This window comes from Barbatula barbatula (assembly GCF_947034865.1).
Source record: "Barbatula barbatula genome assembly, chromosome: 12".
Taxonomy (NCBI): domain Eukaryota; kingdom Metazoa; phylum Chordata; class Actinopteri; order Cypriniformes; family Nemacheilidae; genus Barbatula; species Barbatula barbatula.
Window position 1 is genome coordinate 20100953 of NC_136775.1, and position 26961 is coordinate 20127913.

The window sequence follows — 26961 nt, forward strand, 5'->3', positions numbered from 1 at the left end:
GGCGCTTTTGATCGATGCTATAATTGTCCAGAAGGGGGAGATGTGCCGCAATGAAATAGTTACAGCCTGGGCAGAAGTACATTAAAGGCATAGTTCATCATTTACTCACCCTCGCGTCGTTTCAAACCTTTATTATAAATATTTGTTTTCTGATGAACACAGAGAAAGATATTTTGAAGAATGTTAGCAATGTTCTATTCTGTGACACAATTTACTGCCATGGACACATTATATGTTAGTCAAAGGTGGCCCAGAACAGTTTTTTCCCTAAAATCTTCAAAATATCTCACTTTGTCTTCAACAGATACAAAAAAGATACAATGTTTTTCCTACAGAACTTATGGTTGATAGCATTCTTACAAATATCTTTCTTTGTCTTAAACAGAACAAAGATATTTAGACAAGTTTGAAACAACCTGCGGTTATGTATAAAGTACCTAAAAGCAATACAAATATCTTGCCAGAAAATTACTTTGGTAGAAGTGAAAGTAACCTTTTAGACTATGATTTGAGTAAAAGGCTTAAAGAATCAGATAAATATTGTACTTAAGTATCAAAAGTACTTTTTATATTAAATCTACGTATCGTAAGTAAAGTTGAAGCAAATGTTGTTAATACATTCTTTTTATGTTTTTAACGTGAATATTAAAAATGGTGCTTACATAGAAATGTACAACACGTTGCCAAATTGAAAAAATATCAAAATACAAGTTCAGAAACCATATCTTTATAACTTAACTTTGTAACTTAAAAAGCATAGTTCCTTATCACACTCAATATTAACTTAACAAATCATTAACAAATCTGTCGGGCCCTACTTCATTCTTTCCTTGCATTTCCCTTACAGTAGTAACCCAGTCATTTGAAAAATGTGCGGTTTATCTTTAAAAGAAGCAGCGCATTAAAAGCTTGGGTTGAAGTTATCCACAGAGAGCACCTTTGTGCACGTGCACATTGAGCTTTAACTAATGATTGGTTCAGCATTGTCATGGTGACCGGGTCGCTGACTTGTCAATTTCAGTTTCTATGCTTTTATTTTGTAGTAACGAACATGCTTAGGGGAAATAAAGTAAATGATGAAATGATTTTAAATGATGACTATCCCCTTAAGTAACAATTTTCAATTGCAAACATTCCTATGACCAATCTGTAGTCACTCTCAACAGGGAGGCTCAGAGACGACGTATTTTTGAATGCAAAACCCAGAAGCGAGTTAGCATTTTAGGACTTCTGGTTCCATTTTGGTAACACCCTTAAAATGTAGATGCAGATTAATTCACGAAGTAATTACTTACCAGGGAACTCATTTTTTTATAAAGTTTGACAGAGTTGTTAAAAGCTTGGTGGTGGTGATGTTGATATCGAGCGACCTTAAGTGTAGGCCTATAGTCTGTTTATAGCATCGTGTTAGCTTTTCACTTCTGCCGATTGTATTTCGGCTTCAAATGTAACAAATCTTGTGTTGATTTGAAAAGATTATCTTGATAGACAAAGAGTGTAAACATCATAAACCTTTGTTAATCACAGAGTTTATTTTTTGTGATCTTCCAAAAGTCTATGGGAAAAATGCATAGGGTTTCGGTCGAGGTAACCAGCGCACGCTTAATTCTGGGATAGCCTACAAAAATACATCATCTCTGAGGTTCTGGATTAGCACAACATCCATCTGTTGTGACCATACCATAAACACATTCATGTTGATTTCAGACAATATTCATTGCAATAACATGTTATTTTCACTCAAGCTTACCCCGTACCAAAATCATGATCTTTCTTATTTTTTTTACAAATGCTTAAAGCAGCATGACAAAAATTAAGACCAAATGTTCCATTAAATTCCATTAAACCCTAAATCTCTTCTGCAACAACAGCAGTTTACAGTAAAAGAGCTGTTCAAATTATTTCTAATTGGTGATAATTGATCTTAATCTGAACCAAATGTTGAAGTATTTCTATTATATGATCATGATGCATCCAATCGCTGAAGATCATATACTATAGATTAGAACGGTACTTTTTTGTGCAGTTTTGTCTGTTTATTTTGCTATCTTTGAACCAAAGGGCATGTATTGTTATTACTGACAGCAATTACAAATTGCAAATAAAGGATTGACTACAGCAATTCTTTCTCTACTTCGCAATTCTGGCCCCGCTCACTATGTATGCAACAAGGGAATGTGTCTGAGCTTTTGATGTGTTTTCATGGAGATATTGGAAAAAGAGCATTTAGGTAGCATGAAAGTTAATTTTTTCATTATATTTCTTAGTTGATTTTCAGGTGTGTAAGTCACCAAATCCAATCTTATATTATCTAAAACATAGCACCATATTTAAACATGTCAGCCGCTCCTAGCAGCTGTTCACTAGATTAGAATTTTATCTACACAGCGGGTTACTTGTGACACAGTATTATATCTATTGTAGAAGATTATCTATTATACTATCTATGCACAAACAATATCCACCCTTAGTTAATAATATTGATATTCCACAGAATAATATTGAGTTATTTGTGTTTGAAAATAATTTTCTAGCAAATGTTACAACTCATTCTCTGTCTTACAATGAGGTAAGGGGTAAATTGTAAAATTTGCACTTCTGGCACTTTTGCTGTAATTGTATGGGAACAGCAGTTTCTAGAAACAAACTTTAAGTGTTCATTAGTAACAGAGATGTGTATGTTGCTTGTGTTAAAATTGGATTCATCAAGCTCAAATATTTTTTATTCTGTGAGCTAAAACCAAAAAGCGTTACGTTGCTCCCTACTCTCCCCTGTCTGAAATAAATCGACACAAAGGAATTGTGTTTCAGAAATTAAAAAGACAAGACTATTTTACAGCACAATAGAATTAAAACTGAATTTTTTTTTAAATTACTTTCCTATTGAATGTTCTATATACAGGTCGAACTGAAACATGACAAGTAGCCTAATGCAGTTTTTGTAATGTGATTGTTTGTTAGCTGTTGGATAGAAGACTTGTGCTAATGTTTTGACCGAATGACTCGATTTTGAATCGGGTTTACTGTGTTTTTTGGGTTGTGGTTTAGGGCAGAAATGAAATGTGTATTACAAGTGTGTTTATGTGTTTAAGTGAGTTTAGAAAAAGTACTTATTTATTCGTAAATGCTTGTTAGCAATTAAAAAAACTGTAAAATCCCACATCCTCTGTCAAAGGAGTCCTCCATCTGACCTAACAACCTGAATACAATTTAAGAATTTAACTCACTTTTCTATCTGTGCCTAACATCAATTTTCAACATATTAAATTTTTAGAAGAAAACTAATAAAACATTAATTATAAAATTATAGTGTCTATAGTAATTTATATTTATATACATTTGGCTATATACAGTTTTTTAGACCAGTTTTTTACAGTTTTTTTGTTTCAGAAACCTTTTTTTGTATAAGCCGGTATTTATAACTATAAAGTCTTTTAGGTTTTATGTTACACTAGACTGTTGGACTATGGCAGCCTGCGTATTTTTATCTGGCGCCAAACAGACGCACTCAAATAGAAGACCATAGCAACATCACAAGTAGGCCTACTGTCATTATTTATTGCTTTATTATTGTTATACTGTGTTTCAAAGGTTATTATATCAAAGCTAATAAGATATGTTGTGTCCTCTAAATAATATCAGATCCAGAGCAGAATGTTCCTGCAGCACCCTGTACAATGACCGCTTTCCCTTCTGACCAGGTCTCAAGGTCATGCACCCGCTCCTCCAGTTCAAGCATCATGCTACCTGCAAGAGAACAGATGCTTAACACTGTTGCATCTCAACATAAACGTGCAGATCAGCTAAACCTCAGTACCTGAGAGGGCATTCATGCGTGCTGGGTTATTGATAGTGATCACTGCGATGCCGGACTCTCGTTTCTCCAGGTCTATGGATCCTCCTGCACATGCCCGCAGTTTTTCTCTGATATCTCCAGCTGATAGACAGGTGTGGCTGCTGCGCACGGTTTTGTTCTGAAATCTCACAGTACTGCGGGACCGAATCAACCCGAACCGAATTGCGCTGCACACAGCCATAATGGTTCTGTGTAGAAAGATATGAAGATGGATTTACAGATATGCCAAACTTGCCATTTATATTCATATGCTGTAACTTTGTGTTGATCGTATTGACGCGGTTAATATAGGTATTTATTCAAGTGTTCACCTATCACGGGTGAGATGCTGTTGAGATGAATATAACTTACGGATAAGGCAAAAACTGCCTCCGTGTTAGTTCACGCAAAACTTAAGCATATTGATAAAAATAAGCATATTTCTAAAATTGGTTCGATCGTGCCTTATGCTCTAATGTTTCAAGTAGTATAATATCTTACATAGTGTTAATCGCTTTCAAAACAGTTAACTGTGCTTGACCTGCCTGTATCTTGCAGTTGGAGTAACTTTAAAAACAGTCCTGAAAGAAACAAGTGTCGCTAACTATATGAATCCGCTTTATTAAAACCTCAATGTGATGCTGAATAGGGCTGCTTTATAAGATAGCCTAATGCAGTTTTTGTAATGTGATTGTTTGTTAGCTGTTGGATAGAAGACTTGTGCTAATGTTTTGACCGAATGACTCGATTTTGAATCGGGTTTACTGTGTTTTTTGGGTTGTGGTTTAGGGCAGAAATGAAATGTGTATTACAAGTGTGTTTATGTGTTTAAGTGAGTTTAGAAAAAGTACTTATTTATTCGTAAATGCTTGTTAGCAATTAAAAAAACTGTAAAATCCCACATCCTCTGTCAAAGGAGTCCTCCATCTGACCTAACAACCTGAATACAATTTAAGAATTTAACTCACTTTTCTATCTGTGCCTAACATCAATTTTCAACATATTAAATTTTTAGAAGAAAACTAATAAAACATTAATTATAAAATTATAGTGTCTATAGTAATTTATATTTATATACATTTGGCTATATACAGTTTTTTAGACCAGTTTTTTACAGTTTTTTTGTTTCAGAAACCTTTTTTTGTATAAGCCGGTATTTATAACTATAAAGTCTTTTAGGTTTTATGTTACACTAGACTGTTGGACTATGGCAGCCTGCGTATTTTTATCTGGCGCCAAACAGACGCACTCAAATAGAAGACCATAGCAACATCACAAGTAGGCCTACTGTCATTATTTATTGCTTTATTATTGTTATACTGTGTTTCAAAGGTTATTATATCAAAGCTAATAAGATATGTTGTGTCCTCTAAATAATAAACTCAACCGTGAAGATTGTCATTATACACTTTGAACAACAAAGCATTTATTAGCTACTTACGTATTAAAATATTTCTATAGAATAAGATATCTCATCTACATTCAAGTTACTGTTATAAAAATAGTTTTCCTGTTATTTTTTTTAAATAACACCCTATAATATAACATCATATCGTAACACATAATATTATGTTCTCATTTTTAAATAAATAAAGTTGAACAGAGTAACAAACTTAAAATGACTGCAAGCCAAAATACTGTCACAGATGCCTGGGTGGGCCTCTGGCTTCCTGTTGGAAGAGATATATGACTGAAGTGGAATACAAGTGGACAAGGAGGAAGCGATCTGTGCATGCGAAAGAGGATCTTCACTCCAGCTTTTCAAGGTAAAGTTTTCTGACAGGGTACTACAGCTGGAATAACAGTTTTTTTCTGACCTAATACCACGTGAGAAGAAAACTGAAATCTAAGACTGATGGAGTTGGTGTCTATAGCATATTAATTGTGACGGTAGGCTATTGTTCTACTTGTAAGGTACAATGGTATTCCCTACAGTAAGTAAAAATTTAATGTAGATCAAACATCATATTTAAAGTATATTTTATGTTCATGTTGAGTTTATGTGGTTGGAAAGGAAAAGGTTTAGGTTTTAGTTTTACCTAAGTTTATTCCTCACTAAATAAATCTGTTCTGTATTGAAATAGGGTGTGCTTGTGGTGTGTTATTTAATAATATTAGGTGGGAATAAGAGAAAAACAACTTTTCAACATTTGGGTTTCTCAACAATGGTTTGGACTGGATTTCTCGCACAAAAATATGTCACTACAATTGTCACACTTACTATTTCAATGAAGGGGTCGTGTATTACAGGAAGGCATTTGGAGTCTCAGTGTCCACGTCGAACACAATAGGCCATGTTCAGAAATAACTTATTTTATTACAAGAAAAAGTTGACAAAGGTGCTTCTTTGGTAAAAAAACAGCGTCTGCGTGCACGAAGACAGTCACCAATACAGGAAGTCTGTTTGAATAATAAACAGAGAGCGTCTCTGCAACAACTAATCACATAGTTAAAAACTACACTACAAATTTCTTGCTAGAAATGCAATCAGAACTTATTGAAAGTCAAAATTAAACTTACATTTATACTATGCTCCAATAGGCATTTCTGCCGCCATTAAATTTTTTCACGCTTGAGCGTTCTCGACCAATCACGTTCCTCGCATGTTTTTATGGAAACGTTAGGTCTCTGTCATTAGTTAACAGTGAAAAATTAGCTATTTCAGGAAAGATTAAAAAAATGTCAACCTCAAAAGAAACTTTGAGTTGCAGAAAAAGATGCCGGTGCTGAAATTTAAAAATGGCAGTACGTTTTTGGAAAACACGGTTAACTCCATAGAATTATAATGTAAAACAGACACTAGCAGCTTCAAAAAAGAGGTCAAGTCTGAACACGTCCTAATACTGTCAGACAGGATGATTTTTGATCCCCAGTTACACTGTAGGTTACGTACTGGTTGTATATAATTCCAGCAATTATTCAGAAATACCATAGCTGATGATAACTGACAGAATGTTAAAGGTCCCGTCCCGTTTGTAATTGTTTTTATTTTTTAGTGACAGAAATGCAATGTCTTCAGAGGTATAAAACCTTACATAATGAAACGTTTTTGTTTTGAGCTATTTCAATCTACTTACGCTGCGGGTCCCCTTGCATGGAATTCGCCATGTTGTTTACAGTAGTCCTAAATGGACATACTGCTACAGAACGCGCTTCGTAAATATTGTGTTATCCCCTAAGGGAAAGAAGTGAAAACGTGACGACTTCTGAGTTCTGTGTCAGCCACCGTAGTATTTCGAAACTACGATTGGGGGAGGGGTGAGCCATTGTTTGCAATTCACAACATCACCTCTAGATGCCCCTAAATGGAACACTGGAACTATAACAAGGCATCAGATCATAAAACAAGTTATTCCTATTTAATCCAAAAATAAATTAAGCAAGGTAACACTGTATTGTAATGAATGACAAAATTTTATTTATTCTTAAAAATGTTGAATACATTAACTTGTATTATTTAAGGAGAAGAATTGTCTACCTGATATGTCTTACACCAGATAACACAGTTTAGAACCCATTACATTTTGTAATAACACAATCATTTTGACTAAACTTGGTAAATGCATAACAAAAGGTGTACTGTGAAATAGGCAGCACTACAGTGCTTTTATATTCTCACAGACATTAGACCTCACACATACGAGGCCACATCCTAAGCGGGTATACATTGGCAGTTATAAAATATCTAATGAAAACATATAAAAACTGGTTAATGAAAACAGAAACTTGGACAAATACATGATGTATGCACCTGTAAGTCACATTGGTAATAAAGCATCTGCTCAGAACTTCAATGTAAATATAAAACAACTGGAAAAAATTAAAACGCAATTGCATTGATTGGTTACAGCAATATAAACAAACAAAGAAGTCAGTTGAACATTCGTTGGTATTTACACAGGTTATTATCACTGGCGAGAGAACAAGGCATCATTCAGTGCTTTAAATGGCATAGATCTACCGGCCTGCATGTTATCCTAATGGATTGCACATTTTAGATCACTGTCTCTGTGTGATAGGTGGAGTAAGTGAGTGTTTGCTGCTGGGTGAAAATTGTAGGTGGTGTTGTTGGTGGGGGTGAAGGAGTGGATGCAGATGAGGTGGATGAACGGCTAGCCCAACGTGAGGGCAAACGTCTCTTTGCAGGACATGCAGGTCGTGAAAAGCTCTTCTTGAAAGTCACAGATGACTCTTTGCCTTGCTGTTGAGACAAATACTTGTATGAAATTTTAAATATTCTTGTCAACAGCACCGTAATCTAAAATTCCCCAAACATTTCTACTATGCAGAGCAGTTAAGAAATCATATTAAAAAAAGAATACATTTGAAGTATATGTGTGTAGATTATCACAAATCTTAAGTCTTAGTCTTGCGGTGAAATATGACCTTTACATTTCTTTGTGAGATTCACTCTAATGATATTTGCTATTCTTTAAAAAGAAAATGACTGTCCAGCCCTAGCACAGCTGTTTCTTCCTCCACATGTTCTTTATTTTTTATTCCCACTGGATAAAATAAGAACTGATTAAATCACTTTGAGGTCTTTCTGATTCATCTGACATTTCCAGCTTTTTTAAATTGTACAAAGTCGTACATGCATAAGACTACTTTTACTAAGACTCCTAGTACATGTTTATGTAATTACACCACATACCTTTGCCTCTTATAAAGCTGTATTGAGGTACTATAAAGGACTAGAGATGTTAAGAAACACGTTTTTATTTCAAACCTTGAAGGCCTATATTTCTACAATAAGAAGTTTCTGGGCTTCTTGCTTTGGGCAATCTGCCAATATTTTGTCAGAATTCAACTTCAGGAATTTTAATTGTGCTGTTTAGATGGTTTTGTGGAAACAAAATATATAAGACATTTTGAGTATTTCCAGACTTTCGGTAAATATTCACTTGAATTTTCAATTTGATATATTAACAATAGCTTAACTATGATTTTTTTTTTGGAAATGTGATTATCTTTTGATCACAGTGTTGGCACTATATTGGTGCTATATTGTGTTTAGATATTCCTTACTGAAATGTTTCAGTCTAAGGAAATACAGGAAATAAATATGTGATAGTAAATTGTATAATACTACAATACATTATAGAGTAACAGGATTTTGTTTTCAAATCGTATCTCACTGGACCGCAGAACAGCCAACACATACCCTAGTTGTTATGACAGAAACAATACCTTCCAGCAGAACCATAATACAAATTAACAAATAAATCATGTTTTAATGAATATTTGAAAATTTTATTATTTATTTGTAATATTACAATTGTACATTTACTGACAGCAATAAGGCACTTAAGGCCATGCTATATTGTGAATACACTCATCATGTCTAACAAAGCTCTTAACCTTGGCCATATTCACAATATAGCAAGGTCTAGCATAAACTTAATGCTTAAATGCATTTAAATAAGGAACAATGCTGTTCCCCATTAAAACTTAACACACTACAGTATCTACACTTGCACCTCATACACTTCCCCAGCAGATTTATTTTGAATTAGGTTTTTGAATGTGTTTAGCGCAGGTATACGTGTGTGTTTTTGTGGTTTAAATGATGTCTGTCTCTGTGTCGGAATGTGTGCACTACTGACCTGCACTCTTAAATGTGTCTCTTTGTGAGCTATGACCTGGTGGTGCGGTGTGTGTGTTAGTCTCTGACTGGATCTTGGCTCGTGTCGAATATCCAGCATCTCCAAGAGGTCCATGAGGTCTTTCTCCTTGCCTGGACTAGGCTGTGACTGCTGTTGGTCCTGAGATCTATTCTGATCTTCATAACTTTTAAGAATCCTCTCAACAGCTCCATAGTTAGACCTAGACTCCACTGGGCGAGGATAGGCTGCAAGTGTAGATGGCTTCCATGGATTGTCTTCTAAAATCCGAGACCTTGTGTCCAGCTTTGCCTTTTTGGGCTGTTTTGATGGTTGATCTGTACCAACCTCCGTATTTCTGCTGATACTTTCATTTGGGACCTGTATCCGTAATGGGGTAACCCTCAAATCAATGCATTTTTCTCCAACACTCGGACCAAACGGGACAACCGGCATTGCTGTGCTGTGTTCAGTCCTTGAAGGCTTAATCTCCTTGCTATGCTTGGTTGATAAATCCTTGCTTGCATGATCTGATGAGCCTAGGACTAATTTTGTTACATCAACATCCTGATGAAGAGATGAAGACAAGGAGACAAAGTCCTTTGTTTCACTTTTTAACTGTGGTCGTGTGTGGGGTTTCATCTCCAAGAATTGGTCTTCTGGGTACTGTCCCATAATATCTTTCTTTTTGTCCACAACACTAAAATTGTTCTTTGATTTGAAGAATGACAGACCTGCAGTAGAACCAAGTTCACAATCGATAGACACATTTAAAGGACTTTCTTCATCACACCGATGACCCATGCCTGTTTGAAAGAGTGCACGGTTGAACTCGGCTGTTTTCTGCTCAAGCCTCTCATTTTTACCAATCTCTGTAAAATTTGAATACGGTGAAACAATTTCCAGTGATGTTACAGAGTCTGTTGACATGTGATCCAAGTTCATAGGATGAGATGAAGCCTTGTGATAATTTTGTTCCTCTGCATCTAATGAGTTGCACTCTGCAGGTGAAGTTGCAATGTCAATGTTGGAGAGACATTTCTTAACAGGTGCATATTTGGATGACTTGCTGCTTCCAAATTTATTACCATCACAGGACCAACGGCTCTGACAGCAACTGATATTGCACTTTGAATCAACAGGCACGGTGTAGGTTACATCCCCAGAGTCCATCAGAATTTTCCCCTCATTCTCTTGAAGCATTGCTTCGAATTTTCGTACAATTGCGGGGCTGTTGAACTTTCTGTCTTGATGGAGTCCTGGCCTTTGAAACTCTTTGTCCGACAGTGTCTCTGTACAACTGGACTCTAATAATGAGGGACTGCTCAGGTACCAAGATGTACTACGGGCTGGGATTGGTGGGGCACATTGACCTTTATTCGCTAATGGCTTAGTATCATTTTGGGTTGGCTGTCCCTGCTGTTTAAAACCTTCCCAGTTCATCCAGTATTGCTCATCAAGGGATTTAAGCTCTTCGCTCAAATTTTTTAAATCTAAAGCTGTGTCCGCCATTTCCTGACTCTCCTTTACTTTCTCCTCCATCTCCACCTTTGCTGGAAAATACACTGACTCAGTGCAGCTTCTGAGACAGGAAACCAAACAAAGTGAGATCATTATGATGCACTGATGTAATACAGTTAATTCATGATGCGTGCAGTACCTGTGAGCTTGGTTTACCTCTTAAAATCAGGCCACTTCCTCGTCTCATCCTGGTAGCTACAAAGTTCCTCACTTACACGGGCAATCTCCTTAAGTGCCTATTCCAGAAAACATACAAGAAATGTGTTGTTGAAAAAGTAATAACCAAATTTAACCAAAAATAAATTTGATATTACATGGAAAGGAAACCATTTAAAATGTCTCTTTACTCGTCTACCATTTGTGATCCTGGTAGATGGCATTTAAGTTGGCATAAGCTTGCATAAATTACTTTTTGTCAAGGAATGTCTTAAGAAAATTAGCATAAATGCAGAGCAATAGAGTAATATTAATAACTGAGTTAAAACCTTGCCCCACTATTATAGTGTATTGTAAAACAAAGCCTCACCGCATTAAGGGCAGTATTCTTCTTTTTGTAACTTCCACAGTTTATTTCCATGCTCTGAAATCCTTGGAAAGGGTTAAGAAGTTCATCTTGTCCAATGAAGCAGGACTTCGCCCGTTTGAATTTCAAACAGCTTTCCAAAATTTCTTCCAGCTCTGCAGTGTCTATAGCCTGTTGTTCACCAATCTCATATTTCTCAGCACCTTGAAGATTTAATAGCTCATTTTGATTGCTGCTGCACTGGTTATAAGATTCACTGGAGTTGTGATCAGGTTGATTTGGGGACTCAATGCTAGTGTTGCTTTGCCGGGTTAGAATTTCAGAATATTCATTACTCTGGGCATCACTGGACAAAGAACATGAACTGATCCTCAGTGGGCTGCTTTGTAGATCAGGTTTGACAGGACCTCCCTTACACTGTGCCTTTACTTCATCGTACATCTGCAAAAAGACATAGAAATGTGAAATGCAGATTTGCTGATTTACACCTACAGGGTTTAAGAATAGTCCTAGCCTAAAATAAATGTCTGAGCTGTCTGAACTGAAAATAGCTTGGACTGACAAATCTTTAAATACATAAGTGCCATTGTTTTGATTAAAAGTGCACACAAATAACGTGCATGTTTGTAAAAACTAATGAAATATCCTTATTTAACTTAGGCCTAGTCCTGGCTTGAAGTGGAAAAATTTCTGTCATCATCACCCTCTTGTCATTTTAAACCTTTTTGACTTTCTTTCTTCCGAAAAAGCAGATATTTGGAAGAAAGTTGGTAATCGAACAGAACTGGACGCAATTCACTTCTATTGTATGGAGGGTTAGGGGAGGGTTGAATGGAAGTGAAAGGGGTCCAGTTAACAAAATCTTTCAAAATATCTTCTTTTGTGTTCTACGGAAGAAAGAAACGCATACAGGTTTGAAATTACAAAAGGGTGAGTAAATGATGACAGAATTATGTTTTTGGGTGAGCTATCCCTTTAATCTAATCCCTGTCTGGGAAACAGCCCCATTATGTCATACTTTCGATAGACACACGGCAATGCCCTTATCCTCTAATCTTATTCACGCACCAACAGGCATGTCATGGTTTAGTCTAGAGTGAAAATGTGAGGTTAGGCACATTAGGAATATATTTTAGAAAGGTTTGTGAATGGAGCTAGACATTCTGCACAACTGAAGAGCACCCAATCCATAAATGCAGAAAATAGTTTACTTTATACCTCTTGTCTCTGAAGTCACCACTGTGCTAGACTCTCTTTGGCAGTCATTTGAAATTCCAAGAGGTATTGGTTTATATAACATTACTTAGCTGTTTCCAATTTTAGGTGTTACCATTGACCACCAAGGCTTACTGGCCTAATTTTTCATGCACCATGGAAGCAAACAGAAACACAGTGGACAGTTTATTTGAAACAAGATTCGTCTGAGCTCTGGGGTGTGGCATACATCAGCAGACTCACCTCCTCGATCTTCCGCTGCATGTCCATGAGTTGGTTCTCCCATTCCTTTCTCTCAGAGTCAAAGCGTTCCAGCAGCTCAGATTTCTCCTTCACCCAGCCCTTCTCGCTGTTCTCCAGCCTGCAGCGAAGGTCCATGGCTGCACTGTGGGTGTCTGCCAGCAGCCTCTTCTGTTCTTCTCTTTCCCGTTTTAGAGTGTCCCCTACTTCAGGTCTCCTAATGGTCTCCACTGGCATGCTACATCCTCTTACTTCTAGCTGTAAAGAGATGACGAGATTTGCTGACCACAAAAAAAGGAAACGGCTGTGCAGGACAGTTTGAACAGGATGACTGTAGGGTGATGAAATCGAGGTTCCCGTTGCTAACCTAATTGGACATCCAGGCAAAGCCTGTAACACAAACACCACAGACTATTGCAGAGAGTCTCTCTATGTAATGGAGAGGGCACATTGGTATGCTGACCCCCCAATGATCCTGGAGAGGGCTAGACGGCAAACACTAAAACCAAATTTGTCACTGGGCTTGATGGGACTCTGCAGCTGACAGATGCTACTGATGTCATGAGACCTATGGACTGTATAAGTTACTACCCCTTATTGTGCTTGTTTTTTTTCATGTTTATTTCACATCTGATAGGACCTGAGTTGATGCAAAATTATAATAATCGACCCAGCCAACTTTATTGCCAATATTTAGTTAATAATTTTTTTGTTTAATTTTGACTATATATTCTGTAAAATAAATGCTCATAAAATTTCGACCAAATTTGCATAAATATCCTTAACTGATAAATAACAAACACAGTTAATGACACTGATAAATGTATATGTAAATAAAATAGCTAATCATTGGTAACTGTGTGATATTTCATGTTTAAAAGCAACAACATAAACAAACGTTAACTGCGCATGCATACGTTTGTAGACTGCCCTTAACTTCCAGTACACAAGTAATAGAGTGCCTGTAGATTATTTCTGATAACAAGTAAAGAGACCGAGAAGAACTGTTACATAGGTAAATTTGCCTCTCCAATATTTTGTATTTAGACTACAATGCCAAGCTCAACCACTAGATGTCAAAACTACAGGACCCGTTCAACAAATTGTTCATTTAATCAAATTAACGTATAACAAAATTCAACAAATCGTTTATTTAATAAAAAATTTATTAAATAAAATAAAAATATAAATTAATATGAACATGAATTAAATAAAATACAGATACTTATTAGACACTAGCCAGACTGAGCATGAGATGCATCAACTTTTCCTTGAAAAAAAGTCATTGAATATCATAAAAATAAATAATATGGACTTGACTAGAGTAAACTTGTGTGATTCATCTGTGCGACACCATATACAAAGCTAAAAGTAGGCTAATCTTATTTATGTTTCTCATAGCAACTCGGATTGTGTAAACAGTACGGCCCTAAACCACGAAGATGTGCTGACACACTGACATTAAATGTATGTATTCTCCTAGGTACATGAGTCCACAAGCAGAAGGCATGTAAAACAGAGTAATATTTACTCTCTGTGCATGTAACCAGAGTTAGAAGCTTTACGACTTAAACATAATCACGGCTGTTGCTGTGCAACTATGAAGGCTCAGTATCTGGGTAACAATGTCACAGAAACAGGCCTCTATTAATAGACAGCAAGACCAATCCTTTAGCATCTCACATTCCTCAGGGTGGGGCCTTGGAACGACTCGTCTCTGTTTTAAAGATCAAAAATATGCTCAGAAATATGCTGGCAAATACCCTGCTGTGAATGCCTAGTGGTAAACCCAAGAAATCCACTGAGACACAAGTATGTGCTGTGGTAGGATGTGGACTGCAAACAAAACAACTTTTTACAGTTTAGCTTGACCCCTCCCTGAATTTTGAACTCTGTACCAACCAAAGCTTTAACTGGATTGGTGCATTCGAGTTGCAAACAAGTGCAGTCGTGATGCAGAGACCCATGAGAAATGTTGAGTTTCAATGTACAACATAAGATCAATATGTAAATCCATATGATGGCCTTGCTTCTTAAGTGTAGGCCATCCCAGCATCACACAACATTCCTAAAGCTGCTCTTCTCCCCATCTCGTGTACATTGCCGTGTGTAATACTGTATTAGGAGCGTCTCTAAGCCGTTCACTCAGACATTAATGTATAACAACGACCCAAAGGGGATGCAAAACCTTCTCTCACCCACACTTTCAATAAACATAGGATGGTCTGGTCTGTGTCTTTAAACGGATGTCATAAACAGAAGTTCCATAAGACAGAGACAACCCACTGAGGTAAAAAGCGAGAATGGATGGATGCTATTGTTTATTTACTCCTTCCACATTTCATATTACTGATATATTTGCATCTGTAGAATATCGTCTACAGAAAGCTGGTTTGTGATGCTAGTGTTATCGGGATATAAATGAAGCCAAATCTCTGTTCTACATTCCGACGCCTCCATAGGATGCCAACAAATAATTATTGACACCAGTTTGACTGTTGTGGTTTTACATAAAAACACTGTGTGTTTTCTCTTTATCTATAGGCTAGTATGCTCCTAAAAGGGTGAAACAGTTAATGTTTAGAATACTGCGCTTGAAGTGCCATTGAGCTCTTTAGCCATTACTAATTCACTGACCTGGCAAAAATGACTTAATTTACATATTAGATGGTTCATATGGGTTCACAGTACTATAGAGTAACTAGGTTTTAAGTCAGTTTTTATCTGAACAAATACTTGTTTTCCCTGTTTTGTACGTTGGTTTCAAACAAATAGTTCAAATATTAGCACAAAGCCTACAATAAAACAATTCTTGTTAAATCTATCCTTTCAACAAAAAGTTTTTTATAGATGTTGGGTAAATAACAGGGTTAAAAACACCCTGTTTTTGTAACAATATTATTAAGTTTGTTTAATTTTTTTTTTCTATTTTGCTGTTTCTGTTTGCAACTTTAGAGCATTGTATCTGCTAAAAGGCATTGCTTTTAAATCAGTGTCAACATTCCCACTGAATGTCAGCTTGTGTTCAATGAACTGTATCTTCTCCCTAGGCAACGGGGCAAAGGTTTTTTTAGCCTTAGGTATGCCTATAAAGAAACTGACTTTTAAAAATAAACTCGTTCTTCACAAAAACAAGACTTCAAGTTCAGACACCTTTTATAAACGATTAAATGATGTTGAAAAGATTGACAGCTGCATACCTGAGTAATCCGACTCATCAGCTCTGCGCGCTCCAGCTGCCAAGCGCAACGATCCTTAATGTAGCGCAGCTCGAGCTCGCCCCGTTTATTTTCCTCTCGCTTCACCTCAGACTGAACCTCCTCTAAAACAGCCCTCAGATCCAACAATATCCTCCTGTTTTCCCCACCCTGTCAACAAACAGCAGAATAACAGAAAAAAATTCAGTGCGCGCTGTACACGTGACCTCTTCGATAAATATCTCTCGTGCTTCTTTTAGTACTTGTATATCAGCAAATGTTCTCAAAAATGTTTCCTTCTCCATCCTCCACGCCTCTCTCTCCAGGTCGTGGCGCTTTTTTAACTCCTCAAATCTCTTTTTTAGGCGCGTGTGTTGACTTTGCAGCTCGCTGTAGGGCGTTGCATCGGTTGCAGCAGCTGGTCCAGGTGGAAGCTGTTCGAGGAGGTTGCTCGGGAAAGACCGAACCCGAGGACTCTGGACCTTCTTACCGCCCCTCTCTGAACGAGAACACGGGACGAACTCCCACCCTCCTGCCTTGCTTGCAAACCCGCTCGATCCATTACCAAACGCACTCCACATCTTTGAGTCACAACAGGAATAATATAGCTTTTAGAAATATGTGTTTGCATTCAGAGTCTCCATATAAGACGCACGGGTTATTATCCGAAGCCAGCCATTTTTGCCGTCTCTGGCGTCTTTGCTGCTCTCCTGGAGCCGGACGCATTTGTTCTGTCCATGTCAATAAAGGACGACAAGGTCAGCCTGTCATTTTTGGTGGCGCCGACTTTGCATTATCGAACATACAAAAAAGGCTACATCCACCTAAAACACCTTTTTAGTAATCAACTGCCAGTCTACATTATTTTTCCTTAGTAAAACGCACGAGTGATCTGCAGATTTACGCAAACCCTCCCTGCTTCAAACTGAAAATGACACCAATGAAGCCAGGAGCCCAAAATACTCTGAGTTCACCGATGTAAGAGTTCAGATGTATTTTTACCTCTATGGCTATGTTGCTGGACTCCGTTACGTACGCTAAGAAAACCACAGCTTTAAGTTACGCGTTAACACAATACGACAAGGACGCGCGTTACACATGCCGTGTCCTGTAGGCCTTCTGGTGCCAAATAATAATCATTTTAAATAAAGCGGGAATATCACGTTGCGTTACCAAGTGGGGTATACATCGAGAAAATGTTTTCTAAAATTATGAAGTAACATTTGGTTACACAAACTAAACTTGTTGTCTAAGGAAATCGGTTAAATATATAGCTAAATTATATTTATAAAATAACAAAATGTTTCTTTAACTGGATGAAAAGATTAATTTCTCTATCAAATAAAAGCCAGGTTTGGCAATAAATAAGTATACAATAGGAGTGTGGAAAAGAAGGAAAAACATTTTGACAAATTGACTTATTTTCCCAACAGTCCCTTCCCAAACCAATAACCACCCCACTGAGTGTTAAAAACATTTGGCTCTATATTGGCTATTTTACAGTTATTGTATAGTGTTAAAAGTTGTCAGAATAGTAAGCTAAAGTAATGTGCTTTATTTAATTAAAGGAACATTTGGAATTAAACTGGTGTTCAAATTGGAATTCAAGCATGTTCTAACATTTTGCGCTGCCATGCACAATCTGAGAATGCACAGATCATCAGAACATTGTTTAATATACGGGAGAACAGGGCTAGTCACACATGTTTCTGCAGTTTAAATATACGGTGTTTATTTATGTCTGTTTGCATTACATTACAGTCATAGCTGAACCCAATGTTGAATGTTCTTGGATGAGAATAAAGGGTGCTATCTACCTTCCAAAATACAGGAAACAGATTCAACAGATCCTGGACAACTATAGGGATACAGGAGACAAGATATTGTAAATATATGATTCACTTACCAAATAAAATGACAGCGCAAACAGTGAGGCTCTGCCATCATTGCTGTTTTTCAGGGGAAGCTTGTGTTTGAAGTGTCTGTAGTCTGTGCCTGAAATGTTGATTGATTCTTGTACCTAGCATAACCCTAATGACATGTCCAAAATCAACGTGACAATAAAAGGGAACAAAATAAGGAAAGAGGGAATGAAGAAAAAATGAAAAAGCAGAAAGTAACAAAACAGTAAGAAATATCTGAAAAATAAAATTATAGAACAAAGAAAAGTGTGAAAAGAAAGACTAGTTTGAAAATAGTGGCATAAGATAAAGACGAGAATAAAACAAGAATGAGAATAAGCAAAATAATGGGTTGAAACATCTGGGTTTATGTAAAAATGAAGAGAGAGAGAGAGAGAGAGAGTAACAGTGAGTATAAAGATGGAAAACTGTGTTTGCTTCAGGTGAACTATTACTTGAAAACGACTGAGTTGAATTTTGTGTTTATTTGGACTTACTGACAGTGGCTCTTCTGCTTCTCTGTCATCTGGTTTTGGTACCTCCAGACGGTCAATGAAGTTCTGCAGCTCCTTCCTAAAAGCTTTCATCTGAGCGTTGATGCGGTAGAGAAGCTCATGTTCTCGTATTCGACCGCCCTCATCGTCATCATCCATTCTTCCATACAGCTCACCATTAGTCACATAAACACGTGATTCTGCAATTATAGTGCTTGTGTCAGCGATCAGTCTATCGATGGTCCTGCTTAGCCGCTCTGCCTCTATGCGGATGTCAATCATGTGTTGACGGTCCTTGAAACTTCTTGATAAAAAACGTCCCTCCGGAGTGTAGAGGGAGCGTGTTGGCGTGAGACACCGGATATTCCTCACTTCCTCTGAGTCACTCTCTCCACCGATGGGTCCCTCACGTTTGCGATGTGGTGGGAGACGAGAGCAATCGTCGTCGCTTTCTCTGCGGCCACAGTCACTCTCTGCATCGCTGTCCCTTGGGCTGCCACGGATGCCAAAGTGAGTGGCCAAATCGTAGCGCTGCATGTTGGACAGCAACACGCGGTTCTCATACTGTAGTTGCATTACCTTCCCACTCAACTCATTGATCTGTAGTCTGGCAGCTTTTAGCTCCTCCTGCAAAGCCTCGACCTTTGCCCCATCGACCGCCCCGCTGTTGTAGCGCGAACCCTCATGGGACCCCGCCTTGTATTTGAGCTTGTTGAGCTCACTAGTCATTTTGGCATTCTGCTCTTCCACATCAGCCAAATTCCGTCGTAAAAGCTCAGCCTCATCCTCCACCAACTGTAACTGCTGGCGCAGTTCAGAAAGGGCCTCACTCTGCCCTCGGGATGAGGGGTCCGCAGTACCTGCCAATTCCTCCTCACGTAGGTCATCCAGCTCTGCCTTTAGCCCGCGGTTGTCTACCTCCAGCTCCACGATTTTACGACCTAAAATGTTGGCCTCCTCTTCCACCAGCCGCAGACGAAGCTTTAGTTCAGATTCTCGGGTAGTGGGGGGACCTCCCGCCTCACCTTTTGGGAGAGGACTGTCCACATCACCATAAAAGGAACGATACTTCAAGAGCTCCTGTTCCAGACGGTCCTTCTCTTTATCTATTTTAGCCATTTTCTTCCGCATTAAAGTAGCCTCCTCCTTGATGAAAGCCAACTGGCATTTTAAATCTTCATTTTCCTCCTGTAGAAGAATACATTTCATGTCTTGTTGTTAGCATGTTGTTGTTTGCTTAGCATTCATTAACACTGCCATTACTTTCAATGGGGAGGAAATGCAATAGTCAATACGGCCGGTCTAGCAAAGGAAATCTCACGTTCCAACAAAAAGACCAATCCTCAATTAATAAAGACTAAACCAGCCTGTGCACATGAGCAATAGTTGAAGCGACCTTTAAAAAGGTGCGGTTTAAAAACAATTACGCTTAGGAAACAAAAGTTATGGTGCAGTTGATTTTAGGTGTGTTATTGTTGATTGGAATTATGCTTTTTAATTATTATTTTTTGCCAGCGATTTCCGAAATATTTGTCTTCCCCCATTCACGTCTGAAATAGCTGCTGGGAGACATTGCAAACATGGCAGTGGTATGACTTCCATAAACAGACTTTGGCTTTAATCTCTGACATACAGTATATACTTTGGCGCAAACCAGGGGCTTACTAACAATCTGAAAAATGGCTCATGAATATTATACTTGCTCAGTAGTCCAAAAAGATTTAAGATGGCCATAGTAAAATAAATGATGCAAATAAGTGCTTGGCAGAGGTTCTGCTTAGTCACAAAATAGTCATTTCTTTTTCAGCCAAGCATAAGGATGATCAAATTTGATGATTCATACCCCACTTTAAAGAGACTCTGAAAGAAAGTTTTCCCCCAGGGTAATGCACTCACTGTGTTTGACAGCTGAACAGTGTTGGAATTGTTTTACCTCTGTTGGGGTTTGTGGAGTCCTCTTTTCTGATTTCTGTACATCTTTTCCAGTTCTTCGTTTTAGTGAATGCTGAAAAATATATTCATGCTTTAAAATATAGTGGGAATTTGGGAGTCAAAATTACAGAATTTAATAAAATATGCAAATTCTGCATTGGATTATGATGTTTATGATTGGTTATGTTTGTTAAATCTATGTCTATGTAAATTGAATGTTAAATTTTTATTTCCAAATCTGTATATATATTTTTGTATATATCTCTCACCTCTTTGGTCTTCTCCAGTTCATTTTGTAATGCTTGTTTGGTCACCTCCACTTCAATCAGCTTTTGCCTCAGTCTTTCATTCTCCTCATCTGTTTTCGTTCGTTTCTCTTCCACATTCTCCAGTTCATTGTGCAGTCTCACTGACACATCCTTGGCCACCTGCAGAGAAATTATATTTTACTACTTCTGTTGCCTTGTGACTGTCTCATTTTTCGCTGATTTGTGGTTGTGTAGTTTTTGTTCAAATTTCAAAAAGCTGACGTCACATCACAAAAAATATAACTTTTAGAGTTTCAGAGTTTAAAAAAAGACTAAGAGACATTCAGAATACTACAAACACACTCCCCAACAAAAAAATCCCAACCAATAAACATGCTGTCTCGTTCTAAAAGTACTAAAGTAGTGAGAAACTTAACATATTGAGGTGTGAAACTGCTATTCATAAACACTAAGAACTAAATTATGTTTTAGGTCTATGATAAGTGTAATAAGTGTTTGTGTTGTACATTACGCACCACAAGCATTTTGTGAATCTGTGATAATGTACTGCAGCCATTTTAAAGAAACTGTGATTGAAACCTGTGACCATTTCTACAGTATTTAGATGCCTTTTCAGCAAAAAAGGCCTGCTGGTTTCTACATTTACATTTATTCATTTGGCAGACGCTTTTATCCAAATCGACTTACAAGTAGTTTTCTTTACAGTGGCACATTACTGCAGAGCAATCAGTGGTAAGGTGCCTTGCTCAAGGGCACTTCAGTAATGACCTGCTGGTACTGAGAATCGAACTGGCAACCTTCTGATCACTAGCCCTACACTCTAACCACCAGGCCTTTCTACTGGTCAAAGTGATGGTGGAAAGTTATAATGGTAAACTAAATAATGTAAACGATCCTGGCCTGTGTATTGGCAGAATCTACAAGACATCAGAGTTATCTGATCATTCTACTCTACCTTTAAATCCTGCTCCAGGCTCCTCAGCAGATCCCCATCGATTTCACCAGTTTCAGCATATCGCAGTTTCTTTCTCTCTGCCTTGCGCAGTCGATACTGAAGAATTCGGCAGTTCTTATTGGCCCTCTCAAGCTCACGTCGCATGTCCTGTAGCTGACATGCGTCTTCTTCATAGAAAGTGTCCCTCATTTCATCCATCTCTGCTCGCACTTCGTCAATCTCATGCTATCAAGTTGGAAACAAGCATATATAAGCCATGCCAGAGTATCATCTTTATTTGTATCAAAGTAAAATAAAAAAATACCTGGTTTAACTCACGTGCTTTATTTCGACACATAAATGTAATCTTTGTATTCATGTTGGTTTAAAAACATTTTAAAGGTGTCAATTAGTGTAACCATCAACAAACAGTGATAATGTTTATATTATCCATTCAAAATTTGTCTACATTCCTGTTCTTGTTATTGTCACTGACCTAGAATATCGAGAGGCTTACTGAGGTCTACTCACTGTCACTGGTATAAGGGTCTAAAGGGGTAATGATATGTAACCTAATGATATTTAACTTTTTATGATTGTCATGTCACATGACAACAGCTATGTGGTTTATACTTGTGGCTAACAGGAAAAAAACTGCTCTGCTTCTTGAGCTAACGCTTCTAACGTTTGTTTGTTTCAAAACCGAAATAAGAAACTATGTCAAGCTATATTTTAGAATTGAAAGACAACGTTAAAGACTTCCTACAGTTTCAGGTGTTTTTTACATAAAAATATTAAATAAATAAATCTTTTTTTCAGTAAGTTTCTGTTTGTTTTCTAGTTACACGTGCTATTGAAAACGTACTTTTAAATGTGTTTAAAGCAACCAACCTTGAGGTACTCATTCTCCTCCTCTAATTTCTCGATTTCTTCCTCCAGTTCGCGGTTTTGTTGAGTTATGGCCTCCGTCTGTCGAGCGATGTCCTCCTGCTGCTCAGCCACCTGCGAACTCGATTCTTTCGCCTGCATACTGTTTTCTTTCTTCAAGCTTTTGTTCATGTGAAACTGTATTAGTTCAGACTGCAGGCACCCCTCCCTCCAAAAGCCCGGGCCGCATCCAACTGCACTCTTAGCGCTTTGCTTGCCTCCGTCGGCCCTACCGGTCTCCCTTTTAGCTTGAGAGGATTTAGTAGAGCTCGGCTGATCGGAGACCACCACACCGGACTCGTCTGCGCCATAGGGCTCATCGGAAGAGCTGCTGCGCTCCTCAATGCCCCTGCTCTTGTCCGCCCTCTTCAGCGTCGGGCTTTCAGCACCACTAGCGTGGACAGCTGCCGCGCCCTTAGCCTGCTTATCTTTACCGGCATTTACAGTGACTGGAGAATTACTGCGGCTACTTTTACCGCCTGCTTTTGAAGCAGCAGGAGATTTGGCAGACGTGCTTTTGGTTTTAGTTGGCGAGTCTTTGAATCTCGCTGGCGATGATGCTCGCTGCTGCTTCATGCTGCTGTTATCCACATTCATTCTGTCATCTGTGTGATTTTTGAGGGGCACAATACGTTTTCATCCCGCCTATGGAAAGGGAACGTAGTTTTTTGTAGACAAAATGTATTTTATCAAAAAAATTTCCTCACTCTGTCAATTGAGTCTTTTCGTAGGCTAAAACTGTTATTCCCTGCTGAAATATTTAGCTTGGCTGGTGGCTGTATTGTAAACATAGGCTAGTTTTGGGGGATCCAATTTGGTTATTAGTTGGTCTACAAGCTAGTCTAATAAAAACCAATGCGTTTGGAGGAAGTAGAAACCAGCTATCATGAACGGGCAGCCCAACCCATCAACTGTTGTATTCATCCTACCATGAATAGGCAATACATCCCACTCGGAGTATTGTTATAATGGCAGGTGTTGTCATTCAATTATATGGTGGTCAGCTTGTCTCGGGCAAAATTATTCAACACCTAAACCGTTTAAAGTCTCCGACGTGCATCTTAAATGCAGCACATGCACACGTTAATGTCGACATTTTCGGCTATAAAGAGCGTATGGGCCCGAGTGTTATGAATCACAAGAAAAAAAGATGCTAAACATTTGCCGTTTTGTGGTAGGCCTAATTAAATTGCATATGAAAAATATCATACATTGTTAGGTTTCATGATAGGATTGCAGCCTGATCAAGTCATTTTAAAATGACTGTCAAGATTCGGATTCCATTTCTGTTTTCGCATCCTTTCATTTCAAAATGCAAACATTACGTCTCTCATTATCACAAATATAACTATAAAATGAGAGGTGATGCATTTCGTAACCTTACCAAGGTGAATGCATTGTTAAAGCCTTTCTTTGTCGAGCAATTCTCGAACAGATAATAGGGTACTGTATATAGCTATAATATTCCCGAGCATAGCAAGTGAACACAATTCTTACCTTTTAACATCTCATCTTTACTCCGGCACAAATGGCGAAGGCAAAGAATGATGGTAGTGTCGTAAACCCACCATTTAAAATCTGATCAATATTCACGAGGTGACGTCACAGCCGGGCGGGACCTCGAAGAAGATAACAGCGCGCAGTCCCATCGATCCATCCATCCATCCATCTTTAAATGTTGTTAATGCTGCGTCAGCTTTTATATTTTCACCATATCAGAATAGAAATTATTACTTCAATGCTTTCCAAAGTCCCATATTTGTTTTTAGACTTAGACACTTTTGGCCAATACATGAAGCTCTAGATACTAAGTACAAGTAAACACCTTTTGTAACTTTAAAAACCTTTTGAAAAAAATAACATCACTATAAAAGCCTCCGTCTCTGAGGGTTAAAACAGCTTAGACTCTACTCTCTTCTGGATTTGTACTTTATGACCATATACTTCAGCGTTCGACAGAGACAAGAATGTTGTAGTCATTTAAGGGTGAGCTTCTTTGACTTTGGCTCTAACAATCACACAGCAATCCGCTATATAGGCCCTACAGTTGAAATACTCAGAACACCTTGGCAACAGTGCCCTTAGTACCAAACTCCCCTAGTAGCAAGTTTACATGAAACAAACATCATCTTCTGAAGAAAATGATAATACACAGGGTACGTGTATTGGCAATTTTAAAACATTGTACTTATTTGCATGTCTCACACCTTCATTTGGTCCTGTTGTGATGTCACTCAGTGATGTGGGTTGGGTTAGGGTCCACTCTCCTATAAAACAAAAAGCAACACGATCAATAGTTTGGCTCCACCCAGGTGCAGCCTCCGGTAAAGCACCATCTGGGATTTCATCACAACCAGACATTGCATTAAGCCATAGTTGTTAGCTTACTGTTAACTCGTCGTTTTTTCCATGATGTACTAGCAATTATTATGATATAGATTTAAATCAATTATTTCATGCAAGATTCAAGTCTGCTGTATTTTGCCTCAGCAATAATAGTAGTTTACATCATGGACATGAGAAGTGTGGCAGTGATGGGGGATGGTCAGACATGACCTCTCTGGGCTCAGGGGCGTCCAGCTGGTAACGGAATGACAGCTGGGTAACGTAAGGAAGGTTTATAATTGCCACCATTAGGAGAATTTTTTAGAGATTAATGAATTCAGTGAAATAATTTAGTATTTCGGGATGCTTGGCAGCTGGGAGTCTCCGATGGAAAAGCACACAATCATATGACAAACTAGCATCATCTTTGCTATTATGCAGCCACTCATGTGAGGTACATTTGTAACCAAAATAAACCCGAAAGAAAAAACGTAAACAGAGAGGTCTTTAACAAGTCAATGCAAAACAAAGGGCTTTCTTATTATGATTTTTCATCTTTTAAATTTGGTGTGGAGAAGACATACATACTGGAATAAGTCATTCGTTTGTTAAATTTCCAAGTGAACTAACTTTATTCTGACCGGGTAGACAGTTAAACCACCTGCAGTTTAAACCACGCAGATCACTCCGGACATAAGACCCTCGAAGTGTGTTTTAATGCCACTCAAATTTAAAAACTAAACATTATTGTTAAGTATTTAAAGTCAGCAATGTCTGTTTATATTCTTTGTCTTTGTGAGCTTTTCTACATGTTCTTTTCCCTTTGTTTTCCACATTCTTCAGCAATTTACTGCTATTTATGGCTAAAACATGCTCTTCTGATAGGAGGAAAAATCGATGTTCCATTCCACTGATCCTTTCAGTGTCTGACAGGCAGGAAAAGGATTACATTACTGTGGCATCTGCGGCGAATCAGAGCAAGAACTAAAAACACTTGCCTTAGGGAAGCATGCTTTCATCGGAACAGAGGATGTCTGTCTCATCTTGAGTCACATGAGAAATCTTCTTATTGACTGGAGCTTCATGTTGACATAGAAAGCTCTGATTCAGTAAAACATTTTGTAAAAGTTGTTTTATGAAACATGCAATTTAGAAAGTATATTTTAAAGGTAGATTTCTATATGATTTTATAAGCACTCAAGAGTGCAAAATGACAAAACAACATACTAAAGAGCAGAACTTGTCAACTTTTGTGGCATGAAGAATAAAAACAATGCTGTCCTACTTTATATGTACTACTTTATATTAGACCACCCTGGAACATGTAAACAACGCTTAACAATGCAAAAAAAGTTTGAACAAGATACAACCAACAGAACAATTATAACCAAATAAAAATGTTAAACAAATAGGCCTATCCCTAAGATTTAATTATGTATGTAAGATTTAAAAAAATAAAGCAACACTAAATAGAAGATTTGTGCTATAGTGCAATTCGTTATGGTTTTATTAAATACAATTGTATTTTTATTTCAGTTATTTAAAAACAGATATTCAGATATTTATTATATCATTTTCTAGTCCAAATGTTTTCATTTAATCATCTCCTTTATGTAGGCTTTATGTTCGCTATATGAATACTAGGTGTGGAAAGCAGCAGATGGTAAATCCCATTTCAGTAAATCAGTAGTGAAACCGGGTGTGTGCGGTTACCATGGAATCCTTTGTCTTTGCTGAGGAGGAGAGGAAACGCTCTGATTGGTCCATTGAGCCCTAAATGACTGAGGGGGCGGAACACAGCGCTGGTACAGCTCATTGGTATGGGCCAAAGGAATGCTCACTGGACAGTCTGTTGGGTTTGCGCTGTTGCTGTGGGTAATATTAAAAAAGGGGTGTCCTCTGGGCCTTATTTTTATAAGTATTTTTTTGTAAGAGTATTTTGTCTTTGATGACGTATGGCATTGTTCATGGGAAATGAATAAGGCTAATGGTAAACACATGACTACACCAATGTGTTTTTTTTTAAAATAAATAACATGTACTAT

At 37.7% G+C, this 26961-nt stretch overlaps 3 protein-coding genes across 5 annotated transcripts; all 3 read right to left on the bottom strand.

Moving 5' to 3' along the window:
- Positions 1 to 3387: 3387 nt before the first annotated feature.
- On the bottom strand, positions 3388 to 4418 carry LOC306901406 (ethylmalonyl-CoA decarboxylase-like). Of its 3 annotated transcripts, none has more exons than XM_079469104.1 (3): positions 4208 to 4418; positions 3818 to 4044; positions 3388 to 3747 (listed from the first exon to the last, which is right to left on the bottom strand). In XM_079469104.1, exons 2-3 carry the CDS (start codon positions 4035 to 4037, stop codon positions 3629 to 3631), a joined length of 339 nt encoding a protein of 112 aa, XP_079325230.1. In that variant the 5' UTR covers positions 4038 to 4044; positions 4208 to 4418; the 3' UTR covers positions 3388 to 3628. The 3 variants fall into 3 exon arrangements, with proteins under 3 accessions (XP_079325230.1, XP_079325229.1, XP_079325231.1); XM_079469103.1 differs by having other exon boundaries at positions 3539 to 3747; positions 4337 to 4418; XM_079469105.1 differs by having other exon boundaries at positions 3539 to 3747; positions 4168 to 4418.
- A 2813-nt stretch (positions 4419 to 7231) lies between these two features.
- mtcl3a (MTCL family member 3a) lies at positions 7232 to 18197 on the bottom strand. The gene is made up of 7 exons (XM_079468657.1): positions 16398 to 18197; positions 16138 to 16305; positions 12941 to 13195; positions 11486 to 11923; positions 11116 to 11195; positions 9442 to 11020; positions 7232 to 8036 (listed from the first exon to the last, which is right to left on the bottom strand). The coding sequence occupies exons 1-7, from the start codon at positions 16713 to 16715 to the stop codon at positions 7830 to 7832; spliced, it is 3045 nt and encodes a 1014-aa protein (XP_079324783.1). The 5' UTR covers positions 16716 to 18197; the 3' UTR covers positions 7232 to 7829.
- Positions 18188 to 24165, bottom strand: mtcl3 (MTCL family member 3). Its single transcript, XM_079468661.1, has 6 exons — positions 22556 to 24165; positions 21686 to 21910; positions 20731 to 20889; positions 20463 to 20534; positions 18533 to 19717; positions 18188 to 18396 (listed from the first exon to the last, which is right to left on the bottom strand). The coding sequence occupies exons 1-6, from the start codon at positions 23186 to 23188 to the stop codon at positions 18286 to 18288; spliced, it is 2385 nt and encodes a 794-aa protein (XP_079324787.1). The 5' UTR covers positions 23189 to 24165; the 3' UTR covers positions 18188 to 18285.
- Positions 24166 to 26961: the final 2796 nt, after the last annotated feature.